This window comes from Ochotona princeps, chromosome 23 (assembly GCF_030435755.1).
Source record: "Ochotona princeps isolate mOchPri1 chromosome 23, mOchPri1.hap1, whole genome shotgun sequence".
NCBI lineage: Eukaryota > Metazoa > Chordata > Mammalia > Lagomorpha > Ochotonidae > Ochotona > Ochotona princeps.
In genome coordinates, this window is record NC_080854.1 from 29,127,615 (window position 1) to 29,154,516 (window position 26,902).

At 38.2% G+C, this 26,902-nt stretch overlaps 1 protein-coding gene across 1 annotated transcript in view; it reads left to right on the plus strand.

The window, feature by feature from the left end:
* Positions 1 to 26,902, plus strand: part of CDH12 (cadherin 12) — a 413,488-nt gene that overhangs the window by 343,199 nt on the left and 43,387 nt on the right. The window contains exon 5 of the mRNA XM_058680040.1: positions 18,598 to 18,717. Coding sequence (XP_058536023.1) covers positions 18,598 to 18,717 — 120 coding nt within the window. The remainder of the gene's footprint in view (positions 1 to 18,597; positions 18,718 to 26,902) is intronic.

The following is a 26,902-nucleotide window of genomic DNA, read 5'->3' on the forward strand; positions in this document are numbered from 1 at the left end:
CTAACAGGCACACACAGAAGAGAATGAGTTCCACAAATCTACTAAATCAGAAATTCTGATAAAATGCAAATAAATGATCCCTTGGTGACACCCTCATGTATACTCCTTTCTTGACTTCAGGAAAATCTCATGAGCACAAACAATAAGCCATACAACAGCCACTCAGCGTCAAAATGTGGCTCTCAGAGCAACGAAGAAGCAATAACTTTTTTAGAGTGTTGTTGCCGGTAGAGGAAGGGAACAGAGAAGCTCTGTACTCAAGGTCAGCGACCCTTCATGTGCTCTGCTTTTGTGGTTTTGCCACTTTTCCAACTGCATGAAGCAGTCTTTTTGCCCCCTGAGTTTGCTTTGGGAACTTGTTTGATATCAGTGGTACCTGAGAGACGTGACCAGGGTCTTGAATTGTGTATGTACATCAGTTCTTAATTATTGACTTTTTTTAATGCTTCTGTAACTTTCTCAAAACTTTTCTATACGATAATAGAAATATTATCAGCCTTAGCATCAGAATTAATAGACAGGGATGTGACATTAGCACACCCTCACAGGGCAGTCAATCATGACTGGATCTGCAAATGGAAACTTCCATAGCAGTCTAGCATATATCAGCAGGACCATGACCTTGGGATAATTGCTTGCTGTAGTTTGCAAATGAGTTTGGGCATATGTGTTATGCAGCCTTCTTCTGACAATAACTGCTTCAAATGCTGTGAGAGATTTTAAAAATTCAGCTCTGTTTTACTTCGTACACCAAATTGCTCTGGGTGCTGCAGTTTCGCTTACTCTCCTATCACCTCGTGCTGTTTGCTCTACTTGTTTAGCGCCTCATTCATCAACAAAGCAACTGAGAAACTGAGCTTTGCAGACTCCTGATATTACATTTTCTCAACCCAAACAATCCCAAGAGCAGCACTGGAGCAGCACCAGGAGATAAAGTTCATGTAACCAATAAGCAAAGGTGGGCTGTACACCATAGATGTATCAGTGGGATCCGTTGCAAAGCATTTATCATTTTTCCAATCTGATAACATGCATGCATATAAACTACCTGATCCACAAAACCCTCCGTTTTGTGGGAGAGAAGTTCTGGCACTAATGAGCAAGTGACATCATTCTGAATACTTGGAGTATAAGATGGAACATGTCTGGACACCAGAGAATCCATTTCCTGGAAGAGGAAAATGCTGGCAATCTGCTTATGAAATGTGAAAATGAAATTACAAGACGGGTAGAGCAGCAGTAGGCTTCTCCTTCATCTGGAGTCTGGCAGTGTCCTCCTGCCCTTTAGACCTTGGGTGAGTCCAGGATTCTGGTAAGGAAGCATGGAAATAGGTATTCTTTGATTCGCTGGGACAGGAACGCTCACACATTCAGTAATCATCTTTTACTTCCATTTTCAAATTAGTTGCTGCAATCATAAGCTTTTCCGAAATCATCCCCATCAGGCTTTCATTGCATGAGAGAGTTTAGCCAGTGCGCACCTGCAGTGCTTTCCCTTTGCCAACAGACACAAATGATATTTTATGTGCTTGCTTTGCAGTTTTCCATGTGGTCATCAAGTAAATCCCACCTAGTGCTCTTCAGAAAATCATCCACGTGTTCTTTCCTTTCCTAACTGGGTCACAGCCTCTAGACTTTCTACTTACCCCCACCCCAGTATATTTGGCAAGATGACTTGGGTTTAACTCTTCTACTTGTCCTTTTTTTTTTTTAACCCTTCCTCCCTGTGATCATCTAAGTGGCAGCCACAGTGAAGATGGATAATGCTGCAAGTTTTCTACTGTGTGTTGTGAAGCTGCTGGGGTTTATATGATCATTGTCTTCAATAAATAACAGTTCTGCGCCAGCTCGTGTTTCTGTTAAGACTGGGATTGTTTGTTGTAATAGCCACTTTATCACATTCACTGCTGATTTTCACAGGAGCTAGTCTCTATCGAGATAAAAGTCTGGTTTCTTATTTCATATTTGTGAGTAATGGCAGCAGACAGCCGGAGAGGAAGGGGGCTTGGAGGAATGGGACTGCAGTGGGAGGTGCCTGTCGGTGTGACGGACAGTGGGAGGTGCCTGTCGGTGTGACGGACAGCAGCACTTGCACCTGCACATTCACGAGTGACCCCAGGTCTCAAAGTTCTGAGTTCCCCATGTTCTGATTTTAACAGCATCTCCATTTGGACGTTTGGGCAGGGGAGGGAGAGTGAGGAAGCAAAAACCATCTGAAGAGTTCTGTTCCGTAAATCACACAGAGCAACAGTGTCAGCGAGTGACTCGCTGGTGATGATTATTCAGCATCTCATAAACACATTGCCCTTCCCTTCGAAGTGATATGGCAATAAGAATGTGAGAGTAGACGGCTTCTTCACTTCCGCATATGTTTGCAGCACTGAAGCTACGAAGGTGCTGCCATATTCCCAGGTTTGCATGAGAGTGTCCTTCACGTGCGGCGCCGAGCATTGCAAGCTTCCATTTTGTTAAATATGTGGGACAGTCTACTCCATGCATGTACAAATCAAAAGGGCTAAAACTAATGACTCGAATTATGAAAAGACTTCAGTCTGTCAGCTTTATGGATTTCTATTCACATCTGGAACATATTCTAATTCAAGCAGTTGCACACACACACACACACACACACACACTGTGCTTTGAAAGGCAGAGTGACAATGAGGCGGTTTGAAAGGGAGAAAGAGATGGCTTCCATTTGAGGACTGCCTTCCCCAAATGAAAGCAGCAATTAAAACTGCACCAAGGTGAAGCCAGGAGCCTGGAACCCTGTTCAGGTCTCCATGTTGGGGGTAGGAATATGAGCACTGGGGCATCCGATGCGCATCCCAGGCACACAGGCAGGGAGATAGAAAGGAAGTGGTTCAGGTATCACAAATGGTGGATTAACCAGTTGTGCCACAACAACACCAGCCCCACATTCATCTATTTGTGTATATTAATTTTTATTTCCAAAGGTACGTAATAGCCCCATTCTTAGAACTGATTTAGACTTGGAACTGGTGTCATGTCTCAGTAAGCTGCTGCTTGTAACTTTGGTATCCCACTTCAGTGTACCGTGTTGAGTCCTAGCTATTCTAGATCCAGTCCAGATTTCTGCTGTTGCATGTGGGAAGGCAGTGGGTGATGTCCTAAGTGTGCATATTTCTTTTTCTCTCTGTCACCCTGCCAAATGCGCAAATAAACGTTTAAGAAGCTCCTCTCATGTATTTTAGTTAAAGATGTGGTTACTTAATACTATTTTTGATTTTTTTTCTAACTTTCCTTCAATTCTTAAAAAATAGCTAAAAGTAAGCACTGCTGCGGTTATGTAAATGTTATTTATAATAAGCCAAGATAAATGCAGTTTCTAGATTTCTCTGAAATTAATAATTTACACAATATATTACTCTTCGGGTTGAGGGAAATTTCTATATCTAATTATTGCTAATGCATCCTCCAAATCATCACTTGAGGTATAAATAACACAGAAATGTCAGCTGTTTCATTCAGCAATACAGTTGTTTTATTTTTATTCTTCCCATTTATTTCCTATGTTCCTTCTTTTCCTAGAACTTCTGAACTTCTGCTTGAATTTGCATGCTTGTTTTGGTGAGGCACATCACCCCATTGCTTCTTGCAACAGTACGCATGGCAGGTATCATTATGGAGATTTTTATCTCACATCATTAATAAGGCAGTACAAATGGTAATAAGGTTAAGTGACAGAATCTAAATCACAAACTCAGCAAAGCAGAGCCTGGCCGCAGTTATCTAGCGAAGGATGGGGCTGAGGTTTGCTCCGACGGATAACCAAAGAGAGAACCAAGGAGGACTCTTGAGCATTGGCGTGGACTGGTTTCTATCCAGGAGGAGGAAAACTGTAAGACACTGTGATCTGAAAATGCAGGAGACCCACTGAAAATTATACTTTGATGATATACCTGCATACCCTTTCCTGGTTCCTCTCTGGAACTTCTGTTTTTTTCACACACTTTGCCTTGAATTTTCCTTGGGGGTTCCTGGTTTGTTTTTGTTTTTGTTTTTGTTTTGACCTATCTCGCTCTCTACAAGTTTACCCTTCTTGATGAGAGCTGTCCTCAACTGTACCTGTTGATTTGTATTATTCATTTATGCTTTGGTTTGCTGTCATTTTTTTCTTGGCTGCTACCATCATTCATAATATAGTTTGCATTCCATGACTAGGAAATAATCTAGCTGTGGAGATTCCGGGAAGTTACTAGGAAAATTGAGTTCAGGTCCAACTCAAGTTTTATCTTAATCTCTTTGTTTACAAAAGATGCTTTTGATTTTAGCAAAAGCTAGCATCAGGTACTCTTCATTCTTCCCAGGGACTAAATCCTTCTTCTTCTTGTAAGAACTGGCAGTTAGGGAAGGAGGAAACCCTGAGACAGTCCCTCAGCTCACTAGGACGTGGGAAGGAAGTTATGTTCTTGAAAACTTCTAGTGGTGACCTCTGCTTTAGCAGTACTTCCAGATGGGGCTCCCTGTTTTGGTCCCTTTCGAGTATTTATAGAATATATTGAATCAACTTCTGGTTTCCCCACTACCATAGCCTAGGACTGAAAACTTAGGGGCACAGTGTGTTATTTACCGTCAACTTCTCTGCTTGTCAATTTTAAAAACTACTTTTTTGTCTTTTCCAAAACTCATTTTTATTTTTTATTTTAGGTATTTTAGATTCTTTAAAAGAAATTTTAGGAAACAGCTGAGTTTAGTGGCTGTTTTCATTTTTCTTTTGGAGAGCAATGTGTCTCACTTATTCTTTTACAATGTCATTGCTGTATTAACACATCTGTAAAACATATGCTAGAATTATTAGGACACAAATTTTCCTGAGATTTTCTGAGATGTCATTTTTACTCTTATGGAATTCTCTGCTTTACCTGCATATGTAAATTAACACTGGGATATTCCTCAAAGTTTATTATTACTTAATTAAATAGATTCATGCTCTGGAACACATGGAGATCATGAAGAATAAATGTAAAATATCTAAAATGAAAAAAATTATAATCAATATCTGATTCCAAAAGTGCTTTTGAAGTGATCAGCAGCCATGCACAGCTTGTGGATAAAGCATTAGTTGATAACAGAACATTTCTATCATTGCAAAAAAGCTCTATTAAATAGCACCTGTTTAAAGATGACACTGGGTCACACAGTAATGATGCATTTCCTTTTCAGGGCTCTTTCGTGCTTTCTGATTCCCTTTAGAACTTCTCAATGTTCTTGATTCAACCATGCAACATGTAATGTTGAATCAGGTATAGGTATCTATCCCGTCAGATGTCTAACATTTCTTAACTTGTTTTCTTCCTTTCTTGAGAAAGATTCAATGTGTTATTATTGTGGATCTGAACTACGTGGTCAAACACCAGAATTTCGTACTCTCTAGCTCTAGCCTCTTACCCGTTAGCAAGCTTTCCCAACTCCTCTCCCTCTTTGTATCCCTCCTCTGGTAACCAGCAGTGTTCTTTGGATTTCTTTTGCATTGCTACACACACACACACACACACACACACACACATCATGTGAAACATTTTTGTGTTTGGGTTATTTCACTGAACATGAATTCCAGTGCCAGTCATATTGTTGGAAATGACAAACGTCTATCACTTTTTAATGGCAGAATAGTGTTCCAGTGTAAATATACAATACTTTTTCTACTGATTCATCAGTAATTCGGTGATTAGATTGTCTCCAGTTCTTGACTCTGCTGTATTGAATACCTGGAAGTAGAGACAGCAGAAAGATTGCATTTATTTTGGATGTATACTCAGCAGTGGGATTGCCAGCTGGTGCGTCTGGTGCTTCTACTTTTGGTTTCGTGGGAGCCAACATGGTTTTTTTTTTACTATGATTGTGATAATTGATATTCCCATCAGTAGTACAAAAAAGTTTTCTTTTCTCCAAATTCTCACCAAATTCATGTTTGATTATGTATGATAATGTACATTTTATTTGCATTTTTTCAATAATTAATGATTCTAAATATTTGTTTAATACACCTGGTCTCATATACCTGGTTTAATATACATAGTCTCATTCCCATTTTTAATTGGATCATCTCATTGGAATTTAATCTAATTTAATCTAATTTGAATATTTACAGGCTAACAGTTCAAGATGTTATACAAATAATATTAGTAGCATTAATAAGTATGTGTTAAAAATGTATTCCCAAAATTTTTGTTAATGATACATATAAATGACATCTTTGAAAAAAGACTGGATTATAAGAGCAAAACACTACCAATGAATTAATCTGTTCGTGAATTGTTGAATGAGATTTGAAAGGTAATTTTGTTATAAAACTACCTTTATTTTGCTACCATGCTCTGTCTCATTAGATTATACCTTTTGCCATGCAAGAGATCTCTCGCCAAATGCTGAACAGTAGTGGGTACAATGTTCTAATTCTTCCTAGACTCCAACATCGGATTTAAATGAACACCTTTATTTTATATTCAAATCTCAGACATTTGATTAGAAGAACTGAAAACAGGCTAAGTCTGTGCAAGATTGTATTAGAGAAATGAAAAGCTAATTCTCCAGGAAGATAAGAGAGATTTGCAGTGAGAATGTGAAAGAGAATGGAAAGGGAACTTGGGCCATGGACAATCTCCTTTTCCGTTATAGTCTTACTGCCTGTGTGAAGTCAGCTCTTTCGTTCTGAGTTCCGTGATAAAATCCTGTTGTCACGGTCACCCTTGTCTTCTTGTCTTCTTCCAGATTGCTCCCCTGCATTCCATCTCAGTCTGTAAAACCTGTCCTCCAGTTGTTGTATCAACCAATTTGAATCTAGATTTAGTAGTCCCACGATATGTTCGGATGAGTTAAGCAGTTGCTAATATTCAAAACAGTGCTTCCACTGCATAAGGTCATGCCTGTCAGTAGGAAGGAACAAATCAATTTTCTGATATTTTAATAAAATATCAGAACTATTAAATCATTAAGTACCATTTAATGTATTCCATTTTTGATAATTGTGTTTTTATCATTTAAATATGGTATATTTGCCTGATGTCAAAAGATATAAAGAAGCATTTTAATACTTTTGTAGAAGATGAAATGTAAGTTTTGTCTAAATTCTTTCTAAAGTTTCACTTTCTTTTAAATTAATTACGTTGCATTGTGTGACACAGTTTCATAGGCTCTGGGATTCCCCCAACCCCTCTCCGTGCCCTCCCCCCTTGGTGGATTCCTCCACTTTGTTGCAGTGTTACAGTTCAAATTCAGTCAAGATTCTTTCTTTGCAAACATATACCAAGCATAGAGTCCAGCATCTTATTGTCCAGATAAATTCAACAGTTTCTTGGGGAGACCATCTCTGGTCTGAAACTAGAGCTGGCCGAATATCATCCCGATCAATTGAAAGCCCCAACACAACATCAACAACAATTTACAAAATTATGGAATTAATTGACATGGTATTGAGTAAATCAATATGTTAAGACCAAGCAAGTTCTTAAAAATAGCTCTGATATATATAGGTCTCCCACACAGGTGCAGGGTCCCAATGCTTTGGGCCATCCTCAACTGCTTTCCCAGGCCACCAGCAAGGAGCTGGAAGGGAAGTGGAGCAGCTGGGACACAAACCAGCATCCATATGGGATCCCAGCAAGTTGCAAGGCAAGGATTTAGCTAGGCTACCATGCCGAACTTCTGTCTGATATTTCATTGGCTTATGGAAGATAAAATGTTGTTGCAATTGACTGAAAATCATTGTAACTTGTGTTGTGTCATATTCAGTTAGTTTTTGACAAAGTTCCCATACACTAAAGAATGTGCTACTTCAGAATCTTTAATCATCATTTTTAGAAGTTTGATAACCTACTCAAAATTCTCTGAATACTCACTAGTGTTTGTATTATTTTAGTGGCATTGTCAGCATAAAATAATTCCAAAAAGTGCGTGGAAAAATAAAATTAGAAGAGAAATATTTTGGTCCACTATTTTTTGTGCCATGAGTAGTTGTCTTTCAAACTATGCAATTTCAAAAAACTTTCTTGAAGATTCCCACATATGTCCTTTACAAAAATAAAAAGAAAGAAAGAGAATCAAATTATCTCTCAGCATCCTTTTTTCTTTTAATATTTCCTGTTCTTTACAATTACTGGCATGGTATAATATTGATAATACTGCTATACTTTTAGTGTAATTTCATGCAATGAGTTTTATTGAGTTCCTCTCTTCCAGTCACTCCCTGCTGTTCCAAACCATAAAGAGGCAGCTGGATGAGGAAGTGGAGCAGCTGCTACAGGGGTGCTACAGTGTTAGGCTGCAGTGTGCCCCTGCAATGCTTAAGGAACCAAATCCCCCAGCACCCCATTTTGTTTAACTAAATTGTGATATTGCCCAAAGTTTGTTACAGAAATTAAGACGATAAATATACTTAATGACCCAATGTTACTCTTTATAAAGTGTGAGAAGCATTTTTCTCATCGTTTCATTGAAAATCTATTTAAGAGCTAAAACATAAAATGTTATGCACAAAGAGGCATGTTGATTGTATATTTTCCTAATTAAAAAACAGAAGAGTGGCTTCTAAAAAGCATTATTATTTTCTGGAAATATAAGCATGTATACATTTTGTGGAAATGTAAGCATATGTGCATTTTAGTTTTAAAGATCTAGTACTTGGCTAAAAACAAAGTCATCCTCTATTATGCTTTCATTTGAATACAAAATAATATAAACTATGTTCTTATTTATAATTATGAAAGCATGCTATAAACTAGGGAAGTATTACTAAGAGACACAAACAAGCTGTGCTCATTTATTTGATGAAGCTTCATGCTTTTATTAAAAACATTGCAATAATATTTGAATACTAAATGATTATCAGTACATATTGTCAAAGCTGATAATTAAGACGTGCCCTTTCTGTAATGCAGTGGCTACATTCAGGACATGGTCTGACTCCTGAGTAAAATTCAGCTAAGGTCAGACACAGCGACCATAAACCAGATCTTGAGGCATACCATCGAGTACCATGGCCTGGTCAATGCAATCCCCAATAACTTCTACCAGACTTGGCTCCCCAGCCATGGTTTTTGCATATGTCAGCATGTGCTGCAGCTTTGCCAGTCTGTCCCAATCCCAGCTGGATCTTGTGCACATCCATGGATGTTGCAGCTTAGCTTAACCCACACAGCCCCTAAGAACAGCCCACAGGCATTACCAGCCTGCCTGTTACTGGCCCTGGCTCTCATAATCGTCACTGGGATCCACAACCCAATGAAAAAGTGTCCACAGTTCCCCTACCAGGCCCATTCCCAGCCCTAGATTTTGTGCCTGCCAGGGAGTACTGTGGACCAGCCTGACATGACTGGCACCCATTACTTGCAATGTCCAGGAGGTGCTGCAACCTTGCTTGGCTTGCCCATACCTGTTCTGGCTCTTGTATGATCCAGTAGGTGTTACAGCCTGGCCCTGTCTGGGTTGCCTCTGTATCAGCTCACCCCCAAACCAGAGTCACACTGGTAAGCGGAAGTAGCAGCCCAGAAAGGATATCCCTGAAGTTCCCCTGCCAGGCTTGCTTCTAGCCCCAAGAATTGCACGTGCTATGGGGTGTTGCAGCCCAGGCTTAATTCACAAGAAAGTACTGTAGCCTGGCTCAACCTGACCCACCCCAGACCCAGCAGCCCAGCCCAAGTTGGCCAAAACCCAGTGTTCATGTGTACTAGCAGGTATTGTGATCCAACCTGACCTGACCTACACCTCATCCTGGCTCTCACTCATGCCGTATGTGCTGTGTACTGATCAAACTAGGCTACCCCCAGTCCCAGGTCATACTTATGCTGATGACTGATGCATCCTAGCCTGGCTTGGCCTGCCCCTAGCCCTGGCTCTCATGTTTCCTAGTGGGAGCTGTAACCTAACAGAGGATTTGCCCAAGTTCCCCTTCCAGGCCTGCTTTTAGCTGCAGATCTCAAGCATGCTGGTGGATGCTATGACCACGCTTGAAATAATCTGCCCTCAAGTCCTGGTCTTTGCGTGTGCTGCAGTCTGCTCCAGCATGCCTTCTCCAAGCCCAGTGTTTCTCACCTTCCCCAAATATCTTAAAATGGAGTTGAGCAATGGTTAGATGGTAAAGCAATGAGAAATGTTAGAGTCTGTGGTTTAAAAAAAAAAAAAAAGCAGTGCTACGAAAATGTGGAGATTATAATCAAGATCCTGGCTTTGTCATTGTTCCGTTTAAATGAAATACACGCTGTTTAACCAGGTGGAAAACATAGATGACGATCAGATACTATTCCCTGTCACACAGTTCTGTAGAGGAAGAGATAACCAAGACACAGGTATACTGAAGAAGACTAAATGGTCCACTGAGAAATGAGAGCTGAGAAAAAAAATGAGGAGAAAATAAAAAATTACAATTTGAAGAAAGAAATTAGAGTAAACCATGTGAATGTAGGCAAAGAATACAGACAAGCTTGAGTGGGAGGCAGTAGGCTCACTGCATGGCAAACCACTCCCTGCAGGTCAATGCAAGAGTTAAGTTCAGGGTGGCTGCTGCTGTGAGCAGTTGGTGTAAACATTAGCAATGGGCAGTATCGATCTCCAGTTCTTCCAGAAATAGATTCTAGAAAGTGTTTAGGGAGCCATAAGTAATGGAAAAGCCTGCAGTGAGTGACTTAAATGAACCGTATACATTCATAAATATAGTATCACTGATCTCACATTTTTGTGTTTTCAATTCTTTGGTAAAAGTCTCAAGAGTTGTTATGAATAAAGTGAAGAGCTCTGTATTTTGTTGGGAAGCAGGTAAAACACGTTTCCTAGCGAGTAGATTTGGAGACATAATGAAGTTAAATTTTAGAATGACAAACGAATGGAGATCAGGCTGAGAACACTCTTGAGGCTTAACTGCATGTAGTCATCCATGGCCCTTACTTGAAGGTTTAGACAGAACAGCAATATGCTTAAAACCCTGTAATCAACAGTAGCAGGGACGGGTTCAGATACTATTCCGTTTAAATTGTTCAGTAATTGACTGGAAGTAGATGGAAATGTTACTCCTTTATTACGATGTTGAAAAATTGTAACAGCCACACTGATGAAAGTTTTTACTCTATTCCATTTATTATCTTAAGCCATTTATATGAATTTTTCCCTGAATTAATGCATAAACCGATTTCCAAGATAGTATTCCCATTTCAGATTTGAATTAACAGAGGCTTAGAAAGTTTAAGGAACTTGCCAAATTTTGTTAATTTGGAGGTAGAAGTAGTCTAACTCCACACATAAAATAACACACTAAAATGGATTTGTGGCCTCAAGGGAGCATAAAGGTTGAAGGTGAAATTCAGGCAGATTTGATGAAAGTTCATTCTCTTGCCATTGATTCCAGCTGTGGCCTATTGTGCTTGACAGTCTCTAGCCATGTATCCACCAAAATATGGAACCAGCTGTAGCAGGAACAGATACATGCACACCAATGTCCAGAGAAATGAGAGCATGCTTCTTAGCAAACCCAAAAACTTTTTAAAATTGGACATATTTACGCCTTGGATAATTCTTAGGAGCCAGTGGAAAGAATGGCTTACGTGTGTTTAATTGAAACATGAAACAGTTACCTCCACAATCTGACTTTCCTTACACATGCAAGAATGATTGACACAATGCTTTATGAATACATACATATAGGCACTTTGTAAGACTTAGTGGGCTTACTTTTGACAGAAATTACCAGTGTCTACTAAAATTACATTAGTGTCATTAAAAATTAAAATAGCTTGCACTAGATCATGTATCAAGTCAGAATAGGTTATAAGACTTAGAACTTCTGAATTTTGTTGATATGCACTTATTTACATTATATGCATATTTAAGAGAAAGGCAAAACTGAAGCAAGGCAAATAGAAAAAAGAAGAGTAAAATGAATATGTTTGTAAGTTATTGATATCTAAGCCATTGCCTGGAACCTCTTCCGGGTTTCCCACAGAGGTGCAGGGTCCCAACGCTTTGGGCCATCTTCTGCTACGTTCCCAGGCCACAAGCAGGGAGCTGGATGGGAAGCGGGGCTGCCAGGATTAGATTGGAGCTCATATGGGATCCTGGTATGTGCAAGACAAGGACTTTAGCCGCTGGACTACTGTGGTGGGCCTGTGAAAGTATTTTGAATGCTTGCATTTCATCATGGTTTGACGAAATTTCCTGACATCTATGAAAATAATTTCTCAATGATATTGCGCATGATTTAGATGGTATTGTGGCATCATCACAAGTTGAAGTTCAGTGTGTATCAATAAAGTTTTCAGCATTTATATTGGCATTCATGATATAATTCTTGGCACACAATGGAGAGATAAAGTGCTCACAAAAATTGATTCACTTTTCTATCAAAGTATGTTTGAGTCACAAGGTGTAAATATGTATATTTTAAATGGGATGTATCTTGGAGGAAAGTTTTATAGCCCTGGCATGCTTTTAAACTGTGGACTGAATAATGAATCATAAATTAATGCTTTAGGTATGCTGGGGCAACCAGAGCTTGGCTAAGTTAGATCAGGCTTGGAAGCAGAAAAAGCAAAATTGGCTGCTATGATCGTGTGAGAACAGTTCAAATGCAGCACAATTTGTACTCTGGGGGAATTATATAAAGTTGTTCTTTTTTATTCCATGTGAAAGGAATGTATGTTGTATGTATTTAGCAAATGTTTGAGCTCTTCCCAGGGTATGCAACAATATGATCCCAGTGTCATTATAGTTGACATATAAAATATTTTAATATTTGTAAATATAATAGTCTCATTTATTTGAAAATCAGAACGAGCTCTCTCATCCATTGGTCACTCTCCAAACACCCACAAAAAGAGCTAGGAAACCAATCTGCCTCTCCCGTGTGTGTGGCCCGGACCAAATTACACCAGTCTTCATGGTGAATGGATTGTTTTCCCTCTTCTTGCTGGAACCTCCTGGCAGTTAGGCCTGGGAGCAAACTGAACCCATTTTAGATGGAACTCATGGGATGCCAAGTTGGTATTATTTTCTCAGTGGGATCCGTGAAATGCATTAAGCCAGAAGTAAATGCTCCACTCAGTTTGTGCTTGCTCACTTTTTCCCCTCCCCCAGAACCTTTGCCACAGAACTTAGAATGGCTCCCAATGTAGCACTGGTGGGGATCTGGGCCAGGAGATCACCCCGTTCCCACATCTGTCTGCTAGGGCTCTGCCGGTATGTTTCTGCCAATCTCCAGGTGCCCCTCTGCCATTGGGTTGTCCTCTACTGTTTCCTGGGATTGAGTTCTACTTGTTTCTCCTTGCCTAATCCTTCTCCGTCCATTTTTGTTATGTTGAGCTTTTTTTTTTTTTTTTTAATTAAAATGTCTTTAGTTTGATAGGACTGCAGACAGAGGGAATGAAAATACTATCCTCTGTATGAGATAAAAAGCACAAGTTCATAGAAGTGAAGTAGAGCTGGGGCATTAATGGTGAGGCCAGTTTCCGCCAGGCAGCAGGACCACCTGGGTAAGAGCACAGATGCAAGTCAGACCCTAATCATACACAAGGAATAAGTGTGAACCCTCATGGCATGGGTTCTCTGGCAGCACAGTTGGAATCTAATCCAAAAGGGACATTTGAGGGCCTGGCGGCGTGGCCTAGCGGCTAAAGTCCTCGCCTTAAACGCCCCGGGATCCTATATGGGCGCCGGTTCTAATCCCGGCAGCCCCACTTCCCATCCAGCTCCCTGCTTGTGGCCTGGGAAAGCAGTCGAGGACGGCCCAATGCATTGGGACCCTGCACCCGCGTGGGAGACCCGGAGGAGGTTCCAGGTTCCCGGCTTCGTATTGGCGCGCACCGGCCCGTTGCGGCTCATTTGGGGAGTGAATCATCGGACAGAAGATCTTCCTCTCTGTCTCTCCTCCTCTCTGTATTTCTGACTGTAATAAAATGAATAACTCTTTAAAAAAAAAAGGGACATTTGAAACCTGTTCATGTTGCATTATCTCTAGCATGCCAGTCCATTCAGAAGATGTTTTAATTAGGGATAAAGTCATATGGCAGCTTGCATGCTTTGCTCTGTTTTGATTTTACCAATTTAAAAAATATATTTATTTATTTATTATTGGAAAGTCAGATACACTGAGAGGAGGAGAGTCAGAGGAAGATCTTCTGTGCGATAGCGATAATTCAATCCCCAAGTGCCCGAAATGGCTGGAACTGAGCCTATCCGGAGCCAGGAACTGCAAGCCTTTTCCAGGTCTCCCACTCAAACACAGGTTCCAAAGGCATTGGGTTATCCTCTACTGCTTTCTCTGACCACAGGCAGGGAGCTGGATTGAAAGTAGAGCAACTGGGACACGAACCGGTGCGCAGATGGAATCCCACTCATGCAAGATGAGGACTTTAGCTGCTATGCTACCATGTTAAGGCCAATTTTACCTATTTTGTTTTGATCAAGGAGAATATTATAAGCAATCTTGTGTGTAAAGTCAATGCCTATAATGCTGGTTTGTAAGGAATTTGGAGGAGAAAGCAGTTGGGATTCAGTTTAGCCTTGCAGTTGTGAGGAGCGAATAGCTTACAGCTACTGAGAAAGTTGTAGCAAGTAGAAAGTAGAAAGCTGCAAAGATACATACAATGCATGCATATTTGTACATCTCGAAAAGTAAATGTTTGTGTAGCATTTATCAGGCCAAATGCTTATTGCTTGAATTTGTGTATTCTTTTTTTTTTTTGAAAGTTTTTTTTGTGGTAGTTGTTTTTGATATGTGAGAGTAATTCTCTGTATCTAGTAGGTACTATTAAATATTGAATCAGTGAGAGAAGCTATTAGTAAATCAGTAAATAACTACCTAGAATTATGGATTAGTAGGGCTGATTGCTACATCTTGTAAGACAAAGCCTTTTTGTTTGAAGAGAAATAACTATCATTTATGTGACAAATTACTTCTAAAATATCTGTCAAGGCATCATATTATCAATCTTAATCAAACTAAATAAAGTAAGATTAGCACATGACAAATATGCAAGGGTACTTTAAACATTTGTGGAAAATGAAATTCAAAGTTTATTTTCATGTCAAATTTTTTAAATCGTTGCATATTTTCGTAATATCGGTGTTACAAAATTAGAGCAATCATGTGCATGGATTTCAAAAATTTTTGCACCAAAAATACCAATTTTTAAAATTTCATTTCTACAAATATTTTGAATCCTCTCGTATACATGCAAAAGATTATTCAAAACGTAAAACTCAAAGTAAATATGATGAAAACTAATAACTATACTTTGTATAGATGTATGAGTAGATTACATCAATAGGCATATGTGGATGAAATGATGAATCAGGAATTTTAGTGTATTCTGCAATCATGAGTGCACACACACAAAAGATAAGAATAAATGAAATGTACAGGTGCTAGTCTTCACACATGGTATAACAAGTGCAAATAAGAACAAGGACAGTTGATGAAAATGCTAGAAATCACATCCTGCTTCAGAAATGAAATTTTAGTCAATCTTTCGAAGTTAATGTGAGTGTCATGTGTAGTGTTTTCCAGTCATCTGAACCGTAAAAGTTCGCACATCAGTTAAAATAATAGAATGTTTATGTGTTTTATAACATGGATGCTAAACATGCTGTCTGATGACTGTAGTTCATTTTAAATGGCAGTAATATGCATGGACATTCACAGCTGCTGTTGACATGCTGTGTGGGATGCCCACATATCACTCTGGGTTGTTCAGGTTGAAGTCCTGGCTCCTCTCTGAGTTCAAATTCTGCTGATTTGCTTTCTAGGATACATAAGGTGTTGATCCAAGTATTTGAGTTCCTGCAAACCTATGGGAAGCCTAGTTTGAGGTTCAGGCTCTTGGCTTTTTCCTGGCAGAGCCCTGGCTACTGTTGTGGCCCTTTGGGAGATGATTCAAGGAATGGAAGATCTTTCTCTTTCTCTCTCTACTTCAATCAATCAAGCAAAATAAATAAAACTTCAATTTAAAAAAAAAAAGGAAGGTTGAAATAATCCTGTCTCCATGTAAATAAAAAGCAGGAATATAAGTTATTAGAGAGAAGGGTGGCACTGTGAAATAGATACGTCTTTATGTTAGGGGTTAACAAATTGCACCTGAGCATTTTCTTAACCAGTTCTGTTTCATTTTTGACCTATGGTAAAGAATGCCCTAATTTCTCTGATGTTTCTTTCAACGGTGCCCTTGACTTGTGGTCTACTCAGATGTGTAGCTGCCTCTGCTTGGAATAACCCTTCTTTATAAAGCCTCATGAAAAGCAGAGCAGGGTGGGGATGCAGGGGCTAAAGTGTTGATCAGAGGATGCAGTATTTCAATCGGTAAATAGGGTAAGTTCTGTAAATCTAGTGTTCAACTTAGCAACCATAGTTGATGACAGTACATTATGTTCCTGAAAAGTGGCTGTGGAGTTAAGCATGCTCACCACAAAAATCCTAAGTGTGTGAGGTAGGCCCCATGGTTTAGATCAATTCATCTATCTCACCACCAGATTTCAAAAATAGCGTGTGGTACATAGAAAGCATGTGCAGTTTGCATTTGTCAATTTGAAAAATAATGAAGTAGAAAAAGTTGCAAGGTAGTAGAGCAAACAAAACATCTCAACTTTCCTTACAGCAGGATGACCCTGTACCATATAAAAATAGCAGCAATTTTAATACTATGATAAAAATTGGAGAAACATGCAATAAGTACAATTCTTGATGTCCAGTGATCATTTGGGCTGATATGAAGGATATTTCTCAATTCACTATCCAAACTTCTTAATTATATGGTTAACAAAAAATTTAACATTAATTTTGAAAAAAGCATGTTTACTCAGAAGAGTTAGTTGACATCCGTATCTCCATTAAAAACAAACCTCTGAAGAGGACCATTTTTGATCACCCCTATTGGCCACACGGTGTATTGGTGAGATATAGGTTGGCAGTATTTATCAAACCTACTACAGAATGCTTATTTGGTTTTTTTTATTTTCTATTTTTTACTAAATATGATACATTGTTCCAGTTGTAGCCATAAAGTAAAAACAATTCATAACTTTATAATAGGAATGCCTATACCTGAACTTGGGGCAGTGTTGTATGCTTGCAGGTTTGCCTTAAAAATATATAATGTGAAGAGATATTGAAGATCGCTTAAGGGGTAAAATTCATTTCTGTAAAGAAGGAAATTTAGTCTTGATAAACCAGATGTTTCTGTGGTGTTAAGGAAAAGTACATTTTGTGAATCCTTAGTAGAAGTACTCAATTCTTTGGAAAAATTAAAAAAAAAACCTGGTGGGATTGCAACTTACTACATTGTAAGCATTATGGTGATGGTGCTGGTGGTAGATAGTGTCAGTCATCACTCTTGATTTCCTAGAAATGTTTGAGTATTGGGGGAGGATGGTGGAGGGTCGACAGTTTCCTTTCCTGGAAAGAGCTGGTTTTATGAATGAATTCACCAAAGCGTTCCTGTTTACAGAAAGTTACTGCCTCTTGCTCTTGTTACCATGCTAACATCATTAATGAAAGAAAGAGAGAGACAGAGAGAAAGAGAAAGAAAGAAAGAAAGAGAAAAGTACATTAAGAGATTGTTCCTTAGCTCTGGTAGTTAACTGCTATGATTTGCTGCTTTCAAATTTGTTACCAACCTAACACTATTTTTTAAGAGTAGATTAAAGGGATAATTCGTGCTCTTAGATTTTGTAGTCAACCGGTTATCATTTGTTACTTTTTTCCCCAAAATGTATGCTACAGTGAGTGAAAAAGACACAAATAACATTTGCTCCCAAAGTAGCTTTGGAAAGACCATGGGCCCCTTTATGCTCAGTAGACATTTCTAACCATCCGCAACACATTTAGCTTATTTGTGACAGTTTTTGATATTTTTGATTTTCGTTTGTACTCAACTGAAAGTATTGTCATTGAATATGACACCGGGAAGAGAGAATTTAAAAGTTCTTAGAGACAGATTTATGAGGATGTGGGAGAAAACTGATCACATTAAGTTAATACGTAATTCCCAGTGTCTAAAGAAGATAGGTGTGGATAGCTTGGGTGTGTACATTGTTTTCCTATGTCAGTGAACACTTGGGTTAATTCAGTCTTGAGACTCAGAGGTGCTTCTGCAGCTATATTTGCAAGTACTTATAGTTATGCGATTTCTCAAATTTTCTTTTCCTGTTAACGTCTTTCAAATGTTAGTAGGTAGTTGTTGATTTGTAAATTACAATTGCAAATTACTTAATACCCTTTAAAGGTCAGTAAATCTCAACCTTTTAACCTCTTTTAAATATTCTAATCATGGAATTAAAGCATGATTAACAAATAGATGAGTTAATATAGGTGGTGTCCATGTTTTCTTTGGCATACAAATAGATAAAGATCTTGATAACTTTCATTTTAATGATCTAGCTACTGGAAATGAATCCAGATTATAAGATAGATATTTAAGTTGTGTCAAGTGTCCCAATAGCTATACTTTTTCAAATAGTTTCCAGCGGTAAATTATCCTCATTTCAAGACATCCCTGAAAAATTCCAAACTGCAAAAGAAAATGGAATCCAAGGGAAATAGACATGATGACCTTGAAAAACAAAAAAATGCTAGAGTCATATTGTCTTATTTTCCAGGTGCATATGTGCTCCAGGTCAAGGCCACCGATGCAGATGACCCCACCTATGGGAACAGTGCCAGAGTCGTTTACAGCATCCTTCAGGGACAACCTTATTTCTCTATTGATCCCAAGACAGGTAAATTTTTTATTAGAGACAACATTATCGCTACCCCTTCAAATATTTAAGTATTAATTAAATCTTGGCATAAGAAGTTGCCTATTCTAAAACAGCAATAAAGAATTAGCGTGTGTTACATTAAGCAAGAAGACAAAAATCTTATCTCTTACCTTGTGGCTGCAGAACCATTTCCCATTGATTGAGGGAGACCTCTTTAAAGTAAATATGTAAATTTTTTTGCATGATTCAAGCTTTTAGATTGAGTTCAATTGTCCGCAGGTTGAGGCCTTACCAGTGCATGCTGAGATAACAGACCCTGCATTGTTAATGGTAGACAAAAGGAGATATCTGAAAAAATTGAGCATTATAATCATTGATTCTGTGTGCCAAATCTGTGATAATAAACATATTCCTAAATATAAACCATCATAGTTTTCAAAGTAATATATTATATGAGTAAGGTAGAAGACATACATATGGAAATTTACTAGTTTTTGAGTGAGATGAGTTTTTCCCAGTAGACCATATTTTTGTTGTTGTTGTTGCTTGTTTTTATGGTGATTTTTATTTAATGCTAAGTATTTCCTTAAGGAGTTAGTTTGACCAGTAATGTAAGTAGTCATTCCATGTCACAAAGTAGGTACTCTCAAATGATAGCTACTAAGTCAATTTTAGTGTAACGTACACTAATATACTTCAAGTGAATTATGCTATTTATCATGTTGCCTCAAAATTAAGAAAATAATGTACTGTAGTAATAAATGACTTTTACATTTTATAAACATTAAATATACACACCAGTTTCAATGATGTACATTTGAGAGCATTGCCAAGCAGATGAAGTACGCCTTTTCAAATTTGTACTCCAAAGAGGTGTGTGTTGAACTTTACAATACAAATCATATATGGATTACTTAACGATAAACCACATGTATCAACTAAAGTGGAAATGAAGAACCTTAGAACTCTTCTGCCAACTAAACCTGCCTTTCTTTCCTACCTGGACAATCTGAATCAGGACAAGAGGAGACAGAAGTTATCACACAGCTAGGAAATGAGGCAGGGAAATACACCCTGTTGTAGGCCATGAACAGAAACAGAAGGCTGATAAGAACAACCCTGGGCCATTAGGAATCGCTTTAAGACAGGGAGTCAGTGTTGGAGAAACATTCACCACCAGAAGTCTTTAAGTTTTGAAAAAATGTCAAAAACTCTTGTTTTTTTTTTCTTAACATTCTTTCAAAACTAATTTTTGAGAGAGAGAGAAGAGAGACAGACAGACAGACAAAGAATGTATCTTTCTGGTCAGAAAGACCAAAAGCCAGCCACACCGAAGATGCCGATTATTTTTCAAAATTGTGTTGAGAAAGATATTTGCTAGTGTACTTGATGAGAAAGTTTTGTTTAGCTGTGGGAAATGATAGAGGAAAAGAATTGTAGTGAAAAGAAGTTTAGAAATTGTTTCATGATGTCTGTGTTAGTACAAAGGTTCAAGGGAAACCAAAACATTTGATAATAGAAAAAAATATTTCAAAATTAATGAAGAAAAAATTATCCAGAATATTTATCAGGCAGTATTATTATGGAATTTCTTTCTAAATTTACCGTAGTGACTAATACAATAAGAAACGTGACTATGAACAAAACATATTTCTTAGATTCCTTCATTTTCTAAGAACTTCCCAGGGACAAACATAATGGGATAAAGAGAAAGAAAATAGAATTTGGAATATAGAAAAACAAAACACAAAATCAGTGAGAGTCAGGTTGTGGATGCTGCAGGCAGTTCATAAAAAATGATAGACTAAACTCATATGTAACTAGGCAGAATGCAAGAGAAAATCATACAGATAAAGTCACCTTAAGCAGGAATAAAGTAACATTAGGCAGACCATAGCATGAGTCAGACTGTATAATCTCAGTTTGATTTGAACAGCATCAACTTTAGATGAGTTCTAATGTCCTTAAAAACTCTTATTATAAACAGTGTAATTTTGTATTGATATACTTATATAATTTTTGTTATTTAGATTAACAATGCAATTGTTCATTCTGGCATGAACTATGTAATAGAGTTTTGAAGCATTGATTTTCACTGGAGACAGAAGTCTTGCTACTAAAACTGCCTCAGACCACTAGACAGGAAAAGAGTGGATGCTGGTGCACTCATTAACAGAAGGAAAACGAGTTCTTCAGATACAGAAACCATTAAGAAGACTTTTTGTCAAATTTATCACCTTGTGGTAGCTAGAGTAAATTGAAAATCAAGGGTAACTGCAATTTCTCAGATATAGTATCCGCTTGTTCCAGCTGTGTAGCTTGCTTTTATGATCCCATTTGATCTTATTAAATAAAATGCATGAAAAATATTGCCTAAAATGTTATTCATTTGCATGGAAAACATTTTTAAATGATTCTTGAAGTTTCACCAATCAACTGATACCTAATATTTGTGAACAGATAAATAAATCAATTTGCTCTTTAAAGTAAAAAATTCTTGAGAATTTCTTTGTTGATATTTGACATACAATCTTAGCATCTCTGTTGAAGCAGATAGGAAAACTTATTCCTAAATATTATAAATTGTTGCATTCTCTAAAATAAATGATGAAAAAAATTGGAAAAATTTTGGCTTATTTCACAGCTATTTGGTTTAGCCATGAAGTTATTTACTCTGATTTAAAACTCACATACAAAAAATAAAATAAAAACTAACTAAATAAAACCTACATACATTCATAGATATTCAAATGATTGCTAAATGATATTTTAAAAGCTCATAATGTAGATCAGTTTGCATAATATTAAACAAATTTGCTCATTATCTTGATATTTATAAACATTTATAAAAAAGTATCATCTTATAAAATTACTATACTTAATGCTTATTAAACATTAAAATACTCCTAATCTATGTGACATTAAAGAACAAAGTATTACAATATTTTATTTAGTGCATGAAACTGAGATGCTAAACCTCATAGCATATATAACAAGTGTTCACTTCAGGAAACAAATATTGCAAAAAAATCATTGCTGTATACTGATTTATATATAGAATTTTTTTAATATTTATTTTTACTGGAAAGGCAATGTATGTATTTATTTGATTGGAAAGAGAGGAAACAGAGAAAGATCTGTGTACTCTTCACTCCCCAAGTGGCTGCAATGGCCAGTGCTGTGCTGATCCAAAGCTAGGAACCAGGAGCCTTATCACGGTCTCCCACTGGGCACAAGGTCCCAAGGCTGTGCTCTACTTCTTTCCCAGGCCAGAAGCAGGGAGCTGGATGGGAAATGGAGCGTCCAAGACACAAACCAGCACCCCTATGGGATCCCAGTGTATGCAAGGCAAGGATTTAGCCACTGAGCTATTGCACCAGACCCTTTGTGCAGAATTTTTAAATGTATTTAAGTTCTCCTGAATAAGGAATCAAAGGTAGATAATTAGATATTGCTATAGCATGGCTTGTATGATGTGATGTTGTATTATTCTAAATTATATGAGCCCTCCATGAGAAAACTATATTATATAACTCAACTGTTTTTTGTAGCAAAATAGATATAATTTACAATTTGCACTAAATATACTCACACTATTGAATATCTATCACCACCATCCATTCTTAGTACTTTTTCAATAAAACTTACTAGTTTGTGTACATTGTAGATCTTTTGTGCTTAATAATACAATTGTTTGTATTTATATTTATATTTCTCATATTTATTCATGCACTTAAAAACTCATATGAAAATTTAGTTATGTGGGGGCTCGGCAGTGTGGCCTAGTGGCTAAGGTCCTCGCCTTGATCCCATATGGCCGCTGGTTCTAATCCCAGCAGCTCTACTTCCTCTCTATCTCTCCTCCTCTCAGTATATCTGACTTTGTAATAAAAATAAAATAAATCTTTAAAAAAAAAAAAAAAAAAAGAAAATTTAGTTATGTGGGAAGAGTTGCATGAGCTACTTTTTCTTTTTATTGTTTGTATGTTTCAGGCTATGAAGCCTGAACTAGAATATGTTTGAGGGAATCTGTTAAAATATGCCCACAACCTCAGGATCTTTGCACTTACCTCAACAATCATCATTCACTAGGGAGACCAGTCTGCAGGCTTAGACAGTAATTGCAAAATTTCCCCTATTCTGATGACCTTCATCCTCTTAGACCTCTATAATTGTGTTAGCTTTTTGTTTACTTCTTACCTATTATTAATTTTTAAAAGCTTATGTATGTGTGCATGTATTAAATTTGGAAAGCAGCGAGACAAGCAAATTGTCTGCTGGTTCACTCCCAAATAGCCAGGGCAGGGCTACGTCAAGCCCAAGAGCCAGCAACCCAATACAGATATGCCTGCAGGAGGGATCCCAGCGCTGGGTCCTGACCTGCTGCCTCCCAGCGTGGACATTCGCAGGAACCCGGAATCAAGTGCACAGTATTAAATCCAAACACTCACTCCGATACGGGATGCTGGCATCCCAAGCATTCTTCTTCTTCTACACCAAATATTAGTCCAGGTTAGTGTTTTAAAGCTAGTTGCTAAAATAGAAGCATGAACATTTCATTTTAAAAAGCTTAAAAATTTTTTGATATTAACTCAGAATCTAACCATAGAGTTCTTGGATATCCTTGGTAAGGGTAAGAGAGAAAAAAAAAATCTTCATTCAAGGACAAGTAAGAGATTTGCCCACAAAGTAATGAAGACTTCAGTGCTTTTGCCAGAATGAATGAATGAAGAGGAAGCAGTAAAACAAGGATTGATTATGGGCATAACAGAAGAAAGGAAATCAACAACTTAATAAATATAAGGGGATTTCACGAAATTCATGGAAAAATGAAATTAATTGATAATGTAGAAATGCAGAAAATGATTTGTCTCTGGTATTAGCAGATTTCAGGATGACTGATTAAATTCCGCTTGCCATATTTAAAATCATTTGGTGTCCATTTTTTTAAAGATTTATTTATTTTTATTGCAAAGTCAGATATACAGACAGGAAGCTCTTCCGTCCGATGATTCACTCCCCAAGTGGCCGCAACCGTCAGTGCTTGCGCCGATCTGAAACCAGAAACCCAGATCCTCTTCTGGGTCTCAAACACGGGTGCAGGGTCCCAAGGCTTTGGACTGTCCTCAACTGCTTTCCCAGGCCACAAGCAGAGAGCTGGATGGGAAGTGGGACTGCCAGGATTTGGAACTGGCACCCATATGGGATCCTGGCACGTTGATGATGAGGACTTTAGCCAATAGGCCATGGCACTGGGCCCCTGGTATCCATTCTAACATCACAAAGTAGCAACGTTTGACCTAGAAAGGCCAATATTTCAGGGGGATGTAATACATCCAACAAATGTGATATAGACTCCTAACATAGGAGAGCAAATAGCTACATTCAACACTGCAAGGGAGCTAGCAATGTCTTATGTGTACCAAAAGGAAGAATTTTCCCCCCACACATAGCCAATAAAGAACATTTGTCCTAAATAAGAGGGATGCCTCCTGAAACTGTGAGCTTTGCGTTACTGGGTGTGTGAAAGCAGAAGAGTGATATTAATTTAAGGCATCTTTGTAGCACTTGTACTAACAGGTGCTTTGCTAAGGAAGTAACTGAAATGAATCCAGAAGATCTTTAAGTAGTTCCCTGTCTATGGTGTAAGATCATCAGATGGTGAAGATTTCATTTGATTTTTTGTTGTTGTTCAGTTCTCTTACACATTGCCATTGTGCAGATGATGCGACAAGTACTTTCAGTCCTGTCACCTACGTGGAAGGTTCAAATGAAGTCCTAAGTTCTTGACTTTGGTCTTCTTAAGAAGGTGACATTGATTTGAGGAACAGATGAGCCTCGTGAACATTCTGAACATTTGTAGCAGAAGAAAGAAAACATGTGAATTCTAAGGAATTCAAGAGACTGTTGCAGGAGGGATGGTCAGAATCAGCTTGAAGGTGGAATCTGTTTAAGGACTTTACTCTGAGGGACAAAGAGAGTCTGAGGACTTGCAGGCAGGGAAACATTTTGACCTAGCTTGTACTCAAACCTCGTCATTGGGCCTGTTCTGTTGAGAATCGGCAGGTAGCCCAAGGTGAAGTCCATCATCCCTGGTCCATCATCAGATCTCTGAAGACAATGCAGTGCAGGTGTAAATCTCTAGGACTTGGAAGCGGCAGATGGTTTCAATTCATGTACTGGATATGTATTTTTTTCTCCTCATGATGTTATTTAAAATGATTAAAATAAAGCCTTGATTTAGCTCTCTAAATATTTATTTCCAAAGAGGAAGAAGATTTGGGAATGGGTGACCGTTTTCCGCAAAGAAGCACACGCTCTCATTTACAGAACAAGCAGCTATGGGCAGGAAGGAGGTAAAAGGAAGGTTAATGGTTTATTCAGGGGTGTATGAGGGATGGGATTAACTTTTCCAGTGTATTATGATTTTTCCCATAGTGTGTTTAACCAACTTTTGCAAAATTATAAGATCACATCGCGTATGAACAGCTGGAAGTTGATTCGGAAAGAAAATTGTTTTCTGACAATGGCCATCCTTTGAGAGATATTGTGACATTTTTAACCTCAACGGCTAGTGTCCATTCATATGGGCAAAGATAAAATTGGATTGAATTTTCTCCTTCTTGTTTTTACTTTAATTGTCTTAATAATATAGTTTGAATAATTCATTAGTTTCCAAGATGCTTGGATCATACCAAAATTTGATGTATCGTTAGCTATCTTTTTTTTTCCCCCCAGTGAACAGGACTTATTTCAGAATTTTATGGAATTAATGCAAGTTGTGGCACCATGTCTGTGGATCATTTATACTGCTCTATAAAAGTCATGGGCATACAACTAACTTTCTTTCTTTCTTTCTTTCTTTCTTTCTTTCTCCCTTTCTTCCTTTCTTTCTTCATTAGGCTTCATCTATTAATATGCAAAATAAGGGCTTGGTGAGATAACTAGGCATGGACACAGAAATCTAAATGTCTGAAACAACAAAATCCACACTTTTGGTCTCTGGCTGTCTGGTGTTGTGGATGTACTTTAGCCCGATCAATGCACAGAATATATGCTTCCTCAAGACTATGTAATCCATTTTGGTTTGTTGCTGCCCGTTGAGCATTTAAAAAGAAATGAATGGCCTTGTGAAAAGTAACTTGTTTAAAAATTTCTTTTCTAAAGATTCGGGTTTTTTTTTAATATTTCAGAAGTAGATTTCACAGAGAGAAGGAGAGACAGAAAGATTTTCCATTCACTGGTTCACTCCCCAGATGGCTGCAATGGCCGAAGCTTAGCTGATCCAAACTGGGAGGCAGGAGTCTCCCCTGGGTGGCTTCAAGGGCCCAAGGACTTAGGACATCCTCTGCTGCCCATGTAGGCCATAAGCAGGGTGCTGGTTATGAGCAGCAACAGCCAAGTCTAGGAGCAGCAACAGCCAGGTCTATAACCAGCGCCCATACAGGATGGTGGCACTACAGGTCCAAGGATTAGCTATTTGAGCCCCTGTGCCAGCCCCAAGAGTAGCATCTTTAAAAGGAGGTTTTCATTACAGAAAATCCGAATCTGTTTCCTGTAACCCTTTCTGTCCTTTAAAAAACAAAAAGTCCTGTGGAATTAGTGTGAAACAACAGACTAAACTGGTACGTGTGATAGTACCATCCTGTATGGGTACTGATTTGTGTCCAGCCTGCTCCATTTCCAGCCCAGTTCGCTACTGATGAGCTTGGGGACACAGCAGAAGATGGCCCAAGTGCTTGTACCCCTGCACCCATGCAGAAGAGTTGACCAGGCTCCTGTGTTGGGCCCGGCACAACCCTGCCCATTGTGTCCATTTGGAGAATGAAACAGCAGGTGGAAGATACTTCCCTCATCTCAATGTCCCTGCCCTATCTGTCTGTCCTTGTTTCTCTGTTAACTCTGCCTTTCAATAAGTACATAAATATTAAAAGTAAATAAATACAGATGCAGACATATGTATTTATTTACTTTTAATATTTGTGTATATATACACCCATGTATGCATATTTATTTCAAATACATTTTAAAAGTAAATATATATATATATATTTGTGGAGCAAAGAGAGACGGGTAAGTACAGCACCTGCCCACCCACTGATGCACTTTCCAAATGTCCATAACAACAAAGCCTGGGCCATGCTAAAGCTGGGACACAGGAACTCAGTCTAAATTCCTCATAGGAATAGCAGGAATTCTACCC